The sequence below is a fragment of the Chanodichthys erythropterus genome, chromosome 3, assembly GCF_024489055.1.
Source record: "Chanodichthys erythropterus isolate Z2021 chromosome 3, ASM2448905v1, whole genome shotgun sequence".
In the NCBI taxonomy this organism is placed as follows: domain Eukaryota; kingdom Metazoa; phylum Chordata; class Actinopteri; order Cypriniformes; family Xenocyprididae; genus Chanodichthys; species Chanodichthys erythropterus.
In genome coordinates, this window is record NC_090223.1 from 14,334,263 (window position 1) to 14,349,852 (window position 15,590).

General features: G+C 32.1%; 1 protein-coding gene across 10 annotated transcripts; it reads left to right on the top strand.

Moving 5' to 3' along the window:
• The first annotated feature begins 441 nt into the window (after nt 1-441).
• LOC137017142 (tumor necrosis factor receptor superfamily member 13C-like) lies at nt 442-15,535 on the top strand. Of its 10 annotated transcripts, none has more exons than XM_067381119.1 (4): nt 442-834; nt 4,659-4,762; nt 4,848-5,027; nt 15,306-15,535. In XM_067381119.1, exons 2-4 carry the CDS (start codon nt 4,672-4,674, stop codon nt 15,533-15,535), a joined length of 501 nt encoding a protein of 166 aa, XP_067237220.1. In that variant the 5' UTR covers nt 442-834; nt 4,659-4,671. The 10 variants fall into 10 exon arrangements, with proteins under 10 accessions (XP_067237220.1, XP_067237213.1, XP_067237215.1 ...); XM_067381112.1 differs by having other exon boundaries at nt 443-834; nt 4,555-4,762; nt 4,845-5,027; XM_067381114.1 differs by having other exon boundaries at nt 443-834; nt 4,845-5,027.
• The last annotated feature ends 55 nt before the right edge of the window (nt 15,536-15,590 follow it).

A 15,590-nucleotide genomic window follows, 5' to 3' on the forward strand; every position in this document is an offset into this window, starting at 1 on the left:
CATAAATAGCTATTTCTACATGTTAAAATATTTTAGAGCTTTACTAGAATTTTTTTTTTTTTTTTTTCACTTGGAAAAAAAATATTCCTAGAAATTTCCATGACTTTTAAGTTTTTAATTTCATGATTCTTAAAGATTTGAATTTCCATGACTTAAAGGTTTTATTAATTCCATTGATTTTTTTTTCTTTGTTTTTAAAAAAATATTTGTATTAATTTCCTTGATTTTAAAAAAGTATATATTTTTTTATTTATTTCCAAGACTTTTGAAAGATTATTAATTTCTTTGATTTAAGAAAACAAATATTTTGAAGACTTTTAAAAGATTTTTATTAATTTCCTTAATTAAAAAAAAAGACTTATTTTATTTGTTTCCATGGTTAAAGATTTCATTCATGTCTTTGATTCTTAAAGATTTTCTTCTTTTTTTTTTTTTTTTTTTTTTTTATTATTGTATTTATTTCCATGACTTCTCAAGGTTTAAAAATCCCACTTTTAATATTCCCTCATATATCCAGGTTTCCCAAGACTCTGAATCCTGTTTCTTAAATAAAATGATAGCTCTTGAGGGAATGATTTAAATCTTAATTAAATTAGATTTTATTTTGGTTTTAGCTTATTTGAAAAGCTTGTTTTGTCTTATTTCTAATCTGTTGAGATCCACTGTATTATTAGATCAAATCCATCTGTTGTCATCGTTTCCTTTTTCTCTCTCTGTTTCCATTCACTAGATCTCTCTCGTTCTGCTCTAATGTCTCTGTCTGGACTTCCTGAACTGAAACGACACTCAGCCGTGATGGAGACGAGTTCATCTGTTCCTGCATCTTCACCACAGGTCAGTAATCCCATCTTCAACTCTGCTGAGATGATCAAAGACACACATGCAGTATGAGGCATCCAAATCTTTGAGATGTTTCTGCACACTGTGAGCAGGTTCACCTGAAGTACACAGAGACCTGAGGCGGTGAACATATCTGAAACTGACACATATGACGGATCATTGCAAGAGTAGCAAGAAATTAGAAGTAGAATTGCCAGTTCAAAGCAGTTTCATTTTCATGATTCACAGATTTTCAGTTTTTTTTTTTTTTTTTTTTTTTTTTTTACATTTATTGGCAAAGGGAAAGAACGTGCGCTTTTGTGGTGAGGAAACCGAAAACGTAAGTCAGACTATGACGTTCATTAGTGCTTTAAAGGTTAAACAGTTTTACACACACAAGAGCTTTGAAAGAATATTGACATCATTGGTATCTTCAGCTATGAACCCCTAGATCCCACACAGCAGTGAACACTATGTGCACACTTTAAAAGTCTTTTGAATGTTATTATATGAGATAAGAAATATTACATCAAGTATCATTTAAAGCAAAGAAAGATGGACAAACTAAATGTACAATCAAAACAGACAGACGTTTGTAGGGTTTGCTTAATGCTAAAATAACGTAAGATTTTTAAAGATTATTAATATAATAGAGTATTGTACTTGATATGCCATTTAGAATTTTTCTTATCATTTTGACTTATTCATAATCGACATTCTCATTATTTCAACTTTTTATATCCCAAGACATTTTGTCGATTTCTACTTTTCTCTCATATTTTGATGTCCATTGTCGTTTTGACTCATAATTTTGACTTGTTTCATAATTGACATTTTGTCCATTTTGATTTATCTCATAATTTCAACTTTTCCATCATAATTTCACCCTTTTCTCATAATCTCAACTTATTATAACATTAGACATTTTGGCAATTTCTACTTTTCTCTCGTATTTTGATTTCCATTGTCATTGTGTCAATTTTGACGTCATAATTTTGGCCCTTTTATCATAATCTCAACTTTTTATAGGCCTATCATAATTAAGACATATTGTCAATTTCGACTTTCCTCTCATATTTTGACTTTCATAATTGACATTTCATCAATTTTGCCCTTTTCTCATAATCTCAGCTGTCATCATTAAGACATTTTTTTCAGTTTCTACTTTTCTCTCATATTTTTACTTTCATAACAGTCATTTTGTCCATGTTGACTTTTTATCTCATAACATTTGGTCAATTTCGACTTTTCTCTCATATTTTGACTTTCATAATTGACATTTTGTCCATTTTGACTTTTTATCTTATTATTTCAACTTTTTATATCATTGTAAAAAAGCCCATGTTCAGTTTGTGTTCTTTTTGGTCACTGAATTGAATTTGGAGGGCGTGGCTTGTTTTGACGATCGCGCGAGAGCGGATCAGTTTCAATGCACAAACGGCAGCAAAATAATGCTAGTTAAGATCTCTTTTTGTAGCCATTTCACTTTGTGAACTGCAGGAAGAATACTTGTGATCTCGATTGGCAGCAGATGATGATTATATTAGGCTTGTTTGAGATGAGCAAAATCTGCGCAGAACCGATCACCGGTGATCACCGCGAGATGCATGCCGGTTAGAAATGTGTCCGAGGGTGGGCCGCCTTGCTCTGATGTCATGCCGACGTGTGTTAAAAAAACGGGACGTGTCGGATTCTGCAGTCGAGCGCAGTTGCTCTCCACCGACTGCGCTGACCAAAAGCACGATGGGAAACGACTTGCTGACGACACAGCTTTATGCGTATTGGTTTAAACAACCGTGATGTATTGATCTGATTTAAAATGTTTGATTTTAAAACTCTAATATCATGTTTTTATGTGTAAAAATAATGTGTGAATATTCCCAAACTCGCTGACACTGCGATCTCTCTATGGGTTATGTGATTGTTGTCATTTATAAAAAAATATATAGGCTATATATAAAACATGTCTATATAATTAAAGTAAAAATGAGTGATACACACATCTTTCGAATGGAAATAAATAAAAAGTACTTTGGGTGTATTGTTCATTATGTTTATTTTCATAAAAGCAACAGAACTTAAATTACATCCAGTTTATCAGCAGCACAGCGCACGAGTGTGAATCCCGGGGTATCCGCCTTTGATCTCGTAGGTTCTGATCCACTACGAGAACAGAGAACTGTTCGTCTTGCCTGCACTTTTTTCACTCCTCCCCTCACTGCAGCCGCCTGCTATCGGCTGAACTTCAGGCGAGGCTAGGCGCATCTCAAACAAGCCTCTTGTCTCAGACTTCTCGTTGAAGTTTCCTTCATGACGATTCTGGAATGTGAGTCATTGAAGACCGTGAGTTTCGTTCTGAGTGTTCATTATATTATTATTATGCCATTTATTCACTGTTTAACTTGATATACCGCTGCTAGATTATAATTTATGTAAAATGAGTGTGTGTTTCCTCGATTATGTGAAGTAACGTTATAGCGTTTTTATGATGGCAAGAATGATCGGCCATTATACAGCTACAATGACGCAGCAATTTCTGTTGTGCTGTTAACCTAATCGAACATTTATGCAGTTTTCTGTTACTGATTAAGTTTATTTGCTTATTATAGAACCACATTTTTGAGGCATACACAGCAACGGGATAAATCAATAATAGGCTACAAATCATCGACATCGATCAGTTCCGCAAACAATCATTAAGACATTTGGTAAATTTCGACTTTTCTCTCATATTTTGACTTTCATAATTGACATTTTGTCCATTTTGACTTTTTATCTCATAATTTCAACTTTTTTAAGACATTTGGTCAATTTCGACTTTTCTCTCATATTTTGACTTTCATAATTGACATTTTGTCCATTTTGACTTTTTATCTCATAATTTCAACTTTTTTAAGACATTTGGTCAATTTCGACTTTTCTCTCATATTTTGACTTTTATAATTGACATTTTGTCCATTTTGACTTTTTATCTCATAATTTCAAATGTTTATATCATAATTAAGACATTTTGTCAATTTTGACTTTTCTCTCATATTTTGACTTTCATAATTGACATTTCATCAATTTTTACCTTTTATCTCATAATTTAAACTTTTTCTGTCATAATTTTGCCCTTTTCTCATAATCTCAACTGTCATAATTAAGAATTTTTTTTCAGTTTCTACTTTTCTCTCATATTTTGACTTTCATAATTGACATTTTGTACATTTTGACTTTTTATCTCATAATTTCAACTTTTTATATCATAATTAAGACATTTTGTCAATTTCGACTTTTCTCTCATATTTTGACTATTTCATAACTGTCATTTTATTTCAATTTTGACTTGTTTCATAATTGACATTTCATCCATTTTGACTTTTTATCTCATATTTTCATTTTTTTTTTTTTTTTTTTTTTCATCATAATTTTGCCCTTTTCTCACAATCTCAACTTTTTACATCATAAGACATTTGGTCAATTTGGACTTTTCTCTCATATTTTTTACTATTCCATAATTCTGACTTTTTAATCTCCTACAGTCATTTTGAGCATCCTGCAAATACAGACACTGGATCTGAATCGCATTCAGACATGAACAGAGTGAACAGACACTCTTTGAAGCCACTGTTTATATAAAAGATTTGGTGTATGTTATGAAGAACTGCAGATAACAACATGTGGTTAAAAATAAAGTTCGGTTTCCTCTCGTTTCTCTCCGTCTTTCTCTTCTGCTGGTCTGTTTCTCTCTAGAGACTCGATCGGTGATTCATTCTCTCCGACGTTGCAAATGAAGAAGTGAAACGCCCCTGTGCTGCTCTCACCTCTCATGATCTCTCCGTCTCTGTTCTCATCAGTTTATCAGCAGCGATGGAGAAGAGATCATGTCCTTCTGGTTATCGGTGGGATTCTCTGCTCAGAAACTGCATCTCCCTTGAATCCCTGGGATTGACACCGTCAGGTGAGTAAATCTGCTATATAAGTGTGGTTTTAATCTTCAGTGCCCGTGGATGTGGAGAATACAGATGATTTTGATTCTGTAGCAGATCCTCCACCGATGCTGAAGCCCGTGTTGAGCACCAGAGGTCCGGGTCCAGACGAGTCCTGGTCCGCCATCAGCCCCAGCCTGTGGATCTGTGTTGCGCTGGTCGCGAGCGGGTCGGTTCTGGTGCTGCTGCTCTGGTTCATCATCTACAAACGTCACGGCAGGACCTCACAGAACACAGGTAAGATCATTACAGTGCAAAACTAAAGTACCGTCACAGAGGGACAAGAGTAATAACTTACTTTCACTATGAATCACTGTTTTTGCAGCTGATGAATGATAAAAACACTGACAGCTGTATCAGAATCCACCTGACTTCAAAGAGCTTGCACATTACGCATATTTTTATTCTTTAATTTCATGCATTTTTTAAAAAAGCTATTTGAGAATACATGTTTACATATAGACAAAACAATAGCTGAACTGATCCCAAATGAACCGGTTCAAAAGTTTAAATACCCTTGATTCTCAATACTGTGCTACCTGGATGATGGACGACTGTTTGTATTATTTGTGATGGTTAATCTGCTCACTGTTCTTCAGAAAAACCCTTTCAAACAGTGACTGTATGATACTGAGATCAGGGACTCGTACTCGTACAACTATAACAAACATTCATCGGTGCTTAAGAAGCTTTTGATCGTTCAGGTAACGAGAATTGTAAAAACTTTGTGTAAACTGTTGAACTGGGACTGTGAAAATGTAGTTATTATCTTGTCTTACGGTCTACATGTAAACATCTGTATGGAAGCTTGTATCTGCCATGAAATGAAAAATAAAAAAAGGTAATTACGACTTTTTATCTCACAATTCTGTTTTTTTTTTTTTTTTCTCAGAATTGCATGATGTAAAGTCCTAATTGCAAGATATACCCCCGGATTCACAGACAAGGCTTAGTCCTAGACTAAAATGCATGTTTGAGCTGTTTTAACTGAAAGCAATTGGGACTGACAAATGTTAAAATATGTCAGTGCCATTGTTTTGTCTCAAGATACATACCTGTAATGTTTTTTTTCTAGTGTACATTTATAAAAGATATTTAAATATCCTAATTGAACTAAGGCCTATTCCTGGCTTAGGCTAAACCTTGTCTGTGAAACCAGGCCTTAAAGTCAGAATTGTGTGATATGAACAATTCTGAGAAAAAAAGTCAGAATTGACTTTGACGCAATTCTGACTTTATATCTCACAATTCTGACTTTATATCTCGCAATTCTGACTTTATATCTCGCAATTCTGACTTTATATCTCGCAATTCTGACTTTATATCTCACAATTCTGACTTTATATCTCACAATTCTGACTTTATAACTCAATTCTGACTTTATATCTCACAATTCTGACTTTATATCACACAATTCTGACTTTATATCTCACAATTCTGACTTTATATCTCACAATTCTGACTTTATATCTCACAATTCTGACTTTATAACTCAATTCTGACTTTATACCTCACAATTCTGACTTTATAACTCACAATTCTGACTTTATAACTCAATTCTGACTTTATAACTCAATTCTGACTTTATATCTCACAATTCTGACTTTATATCTCAATTCTGACTTTATAACTCACAATTCTGACTTTATATCTCAATTCTGACTTTATAACTCACAATTCTGACTTTATATCTCAATTCTGACTTTATATCTCACAATTCTGACTTTATATCTCACAATTCTGACTTTATAACTCACAATTCTGACTTTATAACTCACAATTCTGACTTTATATCTCAATTCTGACTTTATAACTCACAATTCTGACTTTATATCTCAATTCTGACTTTATAACTCACAATTCTGACTTTATATCTCAATTCTGACTTTATATCTCACAATTCTGACTTTATATCTCACAATTCTGACTTTATAACTCACAATTCTGACTTTATATCTCAATTCTGACTTTATATCTCACAATTCTGACTTTATATCTCGCAATTCTGACTTTATATCTCAATTCTGACTTTATATCTCACAATTCTGACTTTATATCTCACAATTCTGACTTTATAACTCACAATTCTGACTTTATATCTCAATTCTGACTTTATATCTCACAATTCTGACTTTATATCTCGCAATTCTGACTTTATATCTCACAATTCTGACTTTATATCTCACAATTCTGACTTTATAACTCACAATTCTGACTTTATATCTCAATTCTGACTTTATATCTCAATTCTGACTTTATATCTCAATTCTGACTTTATATCTCACAATTCTGACTTTATAACTCAATTCTGACTTTATATCTCACAATTCTGACTTTATAACTCACAATTCTGACTTTATATCTCAATTCTGACTTTATAACTCAATTCTGACTTTATACCTCACAATTCTGACTTTATAACTCACAATTCTGACTTTATATCTCAATTCTGACTTTATATCTCAATTCTGACTTTATATCTCAATTCTGACTTTATATCTCACAATTCTGACTTTATAACTCAATTCTGACTTTATATCTCACAATTCTGACTTTATAACTCACAATTCTGACTTTATATCTCAATTCTGACTTTATAACTCAATTCTGACTTTATACCTCACAATTCTGACTTTATAACTCACAATTCTGACTTTATAACTCAATTCTGACTTTATAACTCAATTCTGACTTTATAACTCACAATTCTGACTTTATAACTCACAATTCTGACTTTATATCTCAATTCTGACTTTATAACTCACAATTCTGACTTTATATCTCAATTCTGACTTTATAACTCACAATTCTGACTTTATATCTCAATTCTGACTTTATATCTCACAATTCTGACTTTATATCTCACAATTCTGACTTTATAACTCACAATTCTGACTTTATATCTCAATTCTGACTTTATATCTCACAATTCTGACTTTATATCTCGCAATTCTGACTTTATATCTCACAATTCTGACTTTATATCTCACAATTCTGACTTTATAACTCACAATTCTGACTTTATATCTCAATTCTGACTTTATATCTCAATTCTGACTTTATATCTCAATTCTGACTTTATATCTCACAATTCTGACTTTATAACTCAATTCTGACTTTATATCTCACAATTCTGACTTTATAACTCACAATTCTGACTTTATATCTCAATTCTGACTTTATAACTCACAATTCTGACTTTATACCTCACAATTCTGACTTTATACCTCACAATTCTGACTTTATAACTCACAATTCTGACTTTATAACTCACAATTCTGACTTTATATCTCGCAATTCTGACTTTATATCTCACAATTCTGACTTTATATCTCACAATTCTGACTTTATATCTCACAATTCTGACTTTATAACTCACAATTCTGACTTTATATCTCACAATTCTGACTTTATATCTCACAATTCTGACTTTATAACTCACAATCCTGACTTTATAACTCACAATCCTGACTTTATATCTCACAATTCTGACTTTATATCTCACAATTCTGACTTTATATCACACAATTCTGACTTTATATCACACAATTCTGACTTTATATCTCACAATTCTGACTTTATATCACACAATTCTGACTTTATATCTCACAATTCTGACTTTATAACTCAATTCTGACTTTATATCTCACAATTCTGACTTTATAACTCACAATTCTGACTTTATATCTCACAATTCTGACTTTATAACTCAATTCTGACTTTATACCTCACAATTCTGACTTTATATCTCAATTCTGACTTTATATCTCAATTCTGACTTTATAACTCAATTCTGACTTTATATCTCACAATTCTGACTTTATAACTCAATTCTGACTTTATATCTCACAATTCTGACTTTATATCTCACAATTCTGACTTTATACCTCACAATTCTGACTTTATATCACACAATTCTGACTTTATAACTCACAATCCTGACTTTATATCTCAATTCTGACTTTATATCTCAATTCTGACTTTATATCACATAATTCTGACTTTATAACTCACAATTCTGACTTTATATCACACAATTCTGACTTTATATCTCAATTCTGACTTTATATCAAAATTCTGACTTTATAACTCAATTCTGACTTTATATCTCAATTCTGACTTTATAACTCACAATTCTGACTTTATATCTCACAATTCTGACTTTATAACTCACAATTCTGACTTTATACCTCACAATTCTGACTTTATAACTCACAATTCTGACTTTATATCTCACAATTCTGACTTTATATCTCACAATTCTGACTTTATATGTCACAATTCTGACTTTATAACTCGCAATTCTGACTTTATATCTCACAATTCTGACTTTATATTGCAATTCTGACTTTATATCTCACAATTCTGACTTGATATCACACAATTCTGACTTTATAACTCACAATCCTGACTTTATATCTCAATTCTGACTTTATATCTCAATTCTGACTTTATATCACATAATTCTGACTTTATAACTCACAATTCTGACTTTATATCACACAATTCTGACTTTATATCTCAATTCTGACTTTATATCAAAATTCTGACTTTATAACTCAATTCTGACTTTATATCTCAATTCTGACTTTATAACTCACAATTCTGACTTTATAACTCACAATTCTGACTTTATAACTCAATTCTGACTTTATATCTCACAATTCTGACTTTATAACTCACAATTCTGACTTTATATCTCAATTCTGACTTTATAACTCACAATTCTGACTTTATACCTCACAATTCTGACTTTATAACTCACAATTCTGACTTTATAACTCACAATTCTGACTTTATATCTCACAATTCTGACTTTATATCTCACAATTCTGACTTTATATCTCGCAATTCTGACTTTATATCTCGCAATTCTGACTTTATATCTCGCAATTCTGACTTTATATCTCGCAATTCTGACTTTATATCTCGCAATTCTGACTTTATATCTCGCAATTCTGACTTTATAACTCACAATTCTGACTTTACATTTAAATTCTGACTTTATAACTCACAATTCTGACTTTAGATCACATAATTCTGACTTTATATCACAATTCTGACTTTAGATCACATAATTCTGACTTTATATCTCAAATCTTACTTTATATCACAATTCTGACTTTATATCTCAAATCTTACTTTATATCACAATTCTGACTTTATAACTCGCAATTCTGACTTTATATCTCACAATCCTGACTTTATATCTCAATTCTGACTTTATATCTCAATTCTGACTTTATATCACATAATTCTGACTTTATAACTCACAATTCTGACTTTATATCTCAATTCTGACTTTATAACTCACAATTCTGACTTTATATCTCAATTCTGACTTTATATCTCACAATTCTGACTTTATATCTCACAATTCTGACTTTATAACTCACAATTCTGACTTTATATCTCAATTCTGACTTTATATCTCAATTCTGACTTTATATCAAAATTCTGACTTTATAACTCAATTCTGACTTTATATCTCAATTCTGACTTTATAACTCACAATTCTGACTTTATATCTCACAATTCTGACTTTATAACTCACAATTCTGACTTTATACCTCACAATTCTGACTTTATAACTCACAATTCTGACTTTATATCTCACAATTCTGACTTTATATCTCACAATTCTGACTTTATATCTCACAATTCTGACTTTATAACTCACAATCCTGACTTTATATCTCAATTCTGACTTTATATCTCAATTCTGACTTTATATCACATAATTCTGACTTTATAACTCACAATTCTGACTTTATATCACACAATTCTGACTTTATATCTCAATTCTGACTTTATATCAAAATTCTGACTTTATAACTCAATTCTGACTTTATATCTCAATTCTGACTTTATAACTCACAATTCTGACTTTATAACTCACAATTCTGACTTTATAACTCAATTCTGACTTTATATCTCACAATTCTGACTTTATAACTCACAATTCTGACTTTATATCTCAATTCTGACTTTATAACTCACAATTCTGACTTTATACCTCACAATTCTGACTTTATAACTCACAATTCTGACTTTATATCTCACAATTCTGACTTTATAACTCGCAGTTCTGACTTTATATCTCGCAGTTCTGACTTTATATCTCGCAATTCTGACTTTATATCTCGCAATTCTGACTTTATATCTCGCAATTCTGACTTTATATCTCGCAATTCTGACTTTATAACTCACAATTCTGACTTTACATTTAAATTCTGACTTTATAACTCACAATTCTGACTTTAGATCACATAATTCTGACTTTATATCACAATTCTGACTTTATATCTCAAATCTTACTTTATATCACAATTCTGACTTTATAACTCGCAATTCTGACTTTATATCTCACAATTCTGACTTTATAACTTGTAATTCTGACTTTATATCACACAATTCTGACTTTATATCACACAATTCTGACTTTATATCACAATTCTGACTATTTCTCGCAATTCTGACTTTAGATCACATAATTCTGACTTTATATCACACAATTCTGACTTTATATCACAATTCTGACTATTTCTCGCAATTCTGACTTTAGATCACGCAATTCTGACTTTATAACTCACAATTCTGACTTTATATCACACAATTCTGACTTTATATCACACAATTCTGACTTTATATGTCACAATTCTGACTTTATAACTCACAATTCTGACTTTATATCTCAATTCTAACTTTAGATCACATAATTCTGACTTTAGATCACATAATTCTGACTTTATATCATGCAATTCTGACTTTATATCATGCAATTCTGACTTTATATCACAATTCTGACTTTAGAACTCACAATTCTGACTTTAGATCACATAATTCTGACTTTGTCACGCAATTCTGACTTTATATCTTGCAATTCTGACTTTATTACACACAATTCTGACTTTATAACTCACAATTCTGACTTTATATCTCGCAATTCTGACTTTATATCTCGCAATTCTGACTTTATATCTTGCAATTCTGACTTTATATCTCACAATTCTGACTTTATATCTCTGAGAAAAAAAGTCAGAATTGTGAGATTGAAAAAAAACGCAATTACATTTTTTCATTTTTTTTTTTCATTTTTTTTATTTAGTAGCAGAAATGAGCTTCCATACATCCATTATGTACAATACCTTTGTCAGTAAAAAAAAAAAAAAAAAAAAAAAAAAAAATGCATTTTGTGATCCCTTTTCTAAATTAACATTTTGCTGATTCTGCAAGGGTGAACTTATGACCTCATAAACATAAAGGCTATTTTTAAAACAACAAAGAGTGCAATATGCTGACAAAATATTTTAGAGCTGAACATATCTGCAATTCTGACTTTATATCATGCAATTCTGACTTTATATCATGCAATTCTGACTTTATATCACAATTCTGACTTTAGAACTCACAATTCTGACTTTAGATCACATAATTCTGACTTTGTCACGCAATTCTGACTTTATATCTTGCAATTCTGACTTTATTACACACAATTCTGACTTTATAACTCACAATTCTGACTTTATATCTCGCAATTCTGACTTTATATCTCGCAATTCTGACTTTATATCTTGCAATTCTGACTTTATATCTCACAATTCTGACTTTATATCTCTGAGAAAAAAAGTCAGAATTGTGAGATTGAAAAAAAACGCAATTACATTTTTTCATTTTTTTTTTTCATTTTTTTTATTTAGTAGCAGAAATGAGCTTCCATACATCCATTATGTACAATACCTTTGTCAGTAAAAAAAAAAAAAAAAAAAAAACATGCATTTTGTGATCCCTTTTCTAAATTAACATTTTGCTGATTCTGCAAGGGTGAACTTATGACCTCATAAACATAAAGGCTATTTTTAAAACAACAAAGAGTGCAATATGCTGACAAAATATTTTAGAGCTGAACATATCTGAGCTCATTTTATTTTAAAATAACAGTACTAAATAACAACAAAATGCTTTTTTTATGATCGCTCTTATTTTTTTCAAATTATTAACCAAGGGTGAACTTATGATCTCCTGTGTATATATATGTATATATATGTATATATATATATATATATATATATGTATATATATGTATATGTATATATATATATATATATATATATATATATATAATATATATATAATATATATATATATATATATATATATAATATATATATATATATATAATATATATATTTGATGTTGCCTTTTCAAATGACATTTGGTGACATAAAGTAATGGAAAGTAATAAAACATCCTATAAATGTATTTTATTTAAATCTAATACAATTGAACTAAGATTCTGAGTGAATCATTCTGAATTTGCAAAAATTGCTTTTGAATTCAATCAAATACTTATGAATCATGAATTGAAGTCTAATCAGACTTCAATAAAATGCCGCCCCAGTCACGGACCGGATCTGATCAATATTCAGGGGCTGCTCACACAGAGCACGTTTTTCCATTCTACTATAATATTTTTTGTCGTTGTTGTTTTTGTAAACACACACTAGATGAACATCTTGATGAATACTCATTGACAACGCCCTCTAAAAATGTGGCGCTCAATTAAAAGAAGTTCAGCTTTTAAAAACAGACCTTCTAGACCTTGCAGGGTTTTTTTCCGTTCCTTTGACACGGCATTATGAAAACATGATGCTCATGCGAGATGTGAGCGCAACACTCAAAAACGTTTGTCTTGTGTAGAAAAGCAGCACGTGGAATGCAAAAACGCATTCTGTGTGAACGGCCCGAGAGGTTCAGTAAAGCAGTTTCTACCCAATGAAACCTCACACACACACTTTAGTGAGTTTCTGTTCCTCTCGTGGGGTCAGGGGGGTGTCGAGGGGTCTTCAGGGACTGTCCCATGTCTCGCGTCTCAATTCCACACACACGAGCATGCATCCGTTACCTCAGCTCTTAAACCAGCGGAAGAACCCAACAACACTCCTGAGGGCTAAATTTAACCCCAGCACTTTCAGGCTTGAGGAAGAGGTCAGTAAGTTCGCTGTTTACCGCTTGATTGTGATGATTCAGTGGTGTCATGCTGTGGGCAAATATTTCTGACTCAAATCTGTATAATTGACTTTCGTCTGACCTCTCATCAGTTGTAGTTCCTGTCATATCAGTTGTTTTCTTTGTTATATGTCACTCCATTATGTCAAGGCCAACTTTACGAACGTAAACTGATTCCGTCGCTGTAGGTTTCTGCGTTTGCACACGAAACAAGTTTCAACACACTCGTCTTGCTCACGATAAGCACATTTTTAGACCGTTCACACAATGCAATTGTGCATAGCACAGACATTTTGACAGTTTTTTCCATTCCTCTGCCCTGCTTCACGCTTTTTAAACGAGCCCTTATAGATGTCAGTATGACTGATCTCGAAGCACACTGACATCAGTGAGACCAGGTGTGAAATCTGACGTGTTTTCTGAATCATAATGGCAGCGTGATTCATGAACTCATCAGTTTTTACCCTGTGACCCAGAACCTCTCTGAGTGTTATGCAAACCCTTATCCAACTGAGAAATAACACTTAAAGATGACAACTAACAAACTTTTTAGCACTTAGTTTACTTAGTTACCCATTGCTATTAATGGTGCTGATAGTGAAACCTCTAAGTAACACTAGAACACCTTATCAACTGCATAACACCACACCAAAACCCACTTGGAACACTTTCGAACTGTATAACACCGCAGCCAATCACATGCCTTGCAACAGAGAGAAACTATGATTCACTTCTCGCGAGAGCGCCAGCGTGATTCACAACTCTTTTGCTGAAGATTAAGAGATTGAATAAAATGAAGAATTTAAACTCATTTACACTGAAGAAAATAAAAGAAATCATCTTGCTCTATGAGTGCAAGTCAAACTTGTGAAGTTAGTTTATTTAGTCAATAATGTTTAGGTTATAGAGACACGTAAGGTCAAATGTAGTCATATTTAGTCAAGTTTATTTACAGCTTTTATATTACATATGATCTGTATATATTAATATTCATTGAAACTAAATATTTAATAATAACTGTTAAACTAAAATCCCTTGTGTAATGGATTAATAATAATATATATAATTGAATTATTAAATAAATCATATAAAAATCATAAAATCATTAAAGCCAGACAATTTCATTGTTTTATTGTTTTATTTTTTTTAAAATACATAGTGACTTTTAATTTGTTGGAAGAGAAACTGGGGGAGTGACTTTATTGTGTTGAGTGTGTCAGTGTCACTTAGCTTACATCTGATTGGTCCAATTTCAGTTTGAGATCTCTAAACCAGAACATAACCTGCCCTGGAGCAGATTAGCTGCCAGCTAATCCGGCTTCATGGTACAGGCCCCTGGAACTCTTTAGAACTGCATAACACACCAAAAATCACATAGCAACACACCAGTATTTGTGACTAGTAACAGTGAGGATTTTCTTGGGGAAAATCTAGTTCGCATTAGTGTCTATAGTAGGAATCTGTTTGTTTTACCTAACTCACTAGGGTTGTTTATGTGCCCCGCAGCTGAAAAGGACTCTACACCTCACACCCTGACAACAATAGAACAGGAAGAGAAAGCTCTCTCACCCTGGCTACATGTCAACGGCCAGACACAGGAAGCATCAATCAGCGTGGCATCCTGTGGGCGGAGCCTGTGTAATGGGCGGGCAGAGCACGGGCTGCCACTTCCTGCCACAGAATTAGGAGACTCTGCCCTCGTCACCGCCAAAACCGGCCAACCTGTTGAAGTCTGACGAGTAACAGCAGAGCTAATTCTGATGTTGAATAATGTGAAAACCACACCAGTTG

What these genes read in the sequence shown, in the direction of transcription:
- LOC137017142 (XM_067381112.1), top strand. Translation starts at nt 4,672, where the DNA reads ATGGAGAAGAGATCATGTCCTTCTGGTTATCGGTGGGATTCTCTGCTC. An exon ending in CCTGGGATTGACACCGTCAG is followed by an intron (nt 4,763 to 4,844) that starts GTGAGTAAATCT and finishes TTGATTCTGTAG; the next exon opens with CAGATCCTCCACCGATGCTG. An exon ending in CAGGACCTCACAGAACACAG is followed by an intron (nt 5,028 to 15,305) that starts GTAAGATCATTA and finishes TGTGCCCCGCAG; the next exon opens with CTGAAAAGGACTCTACACCT.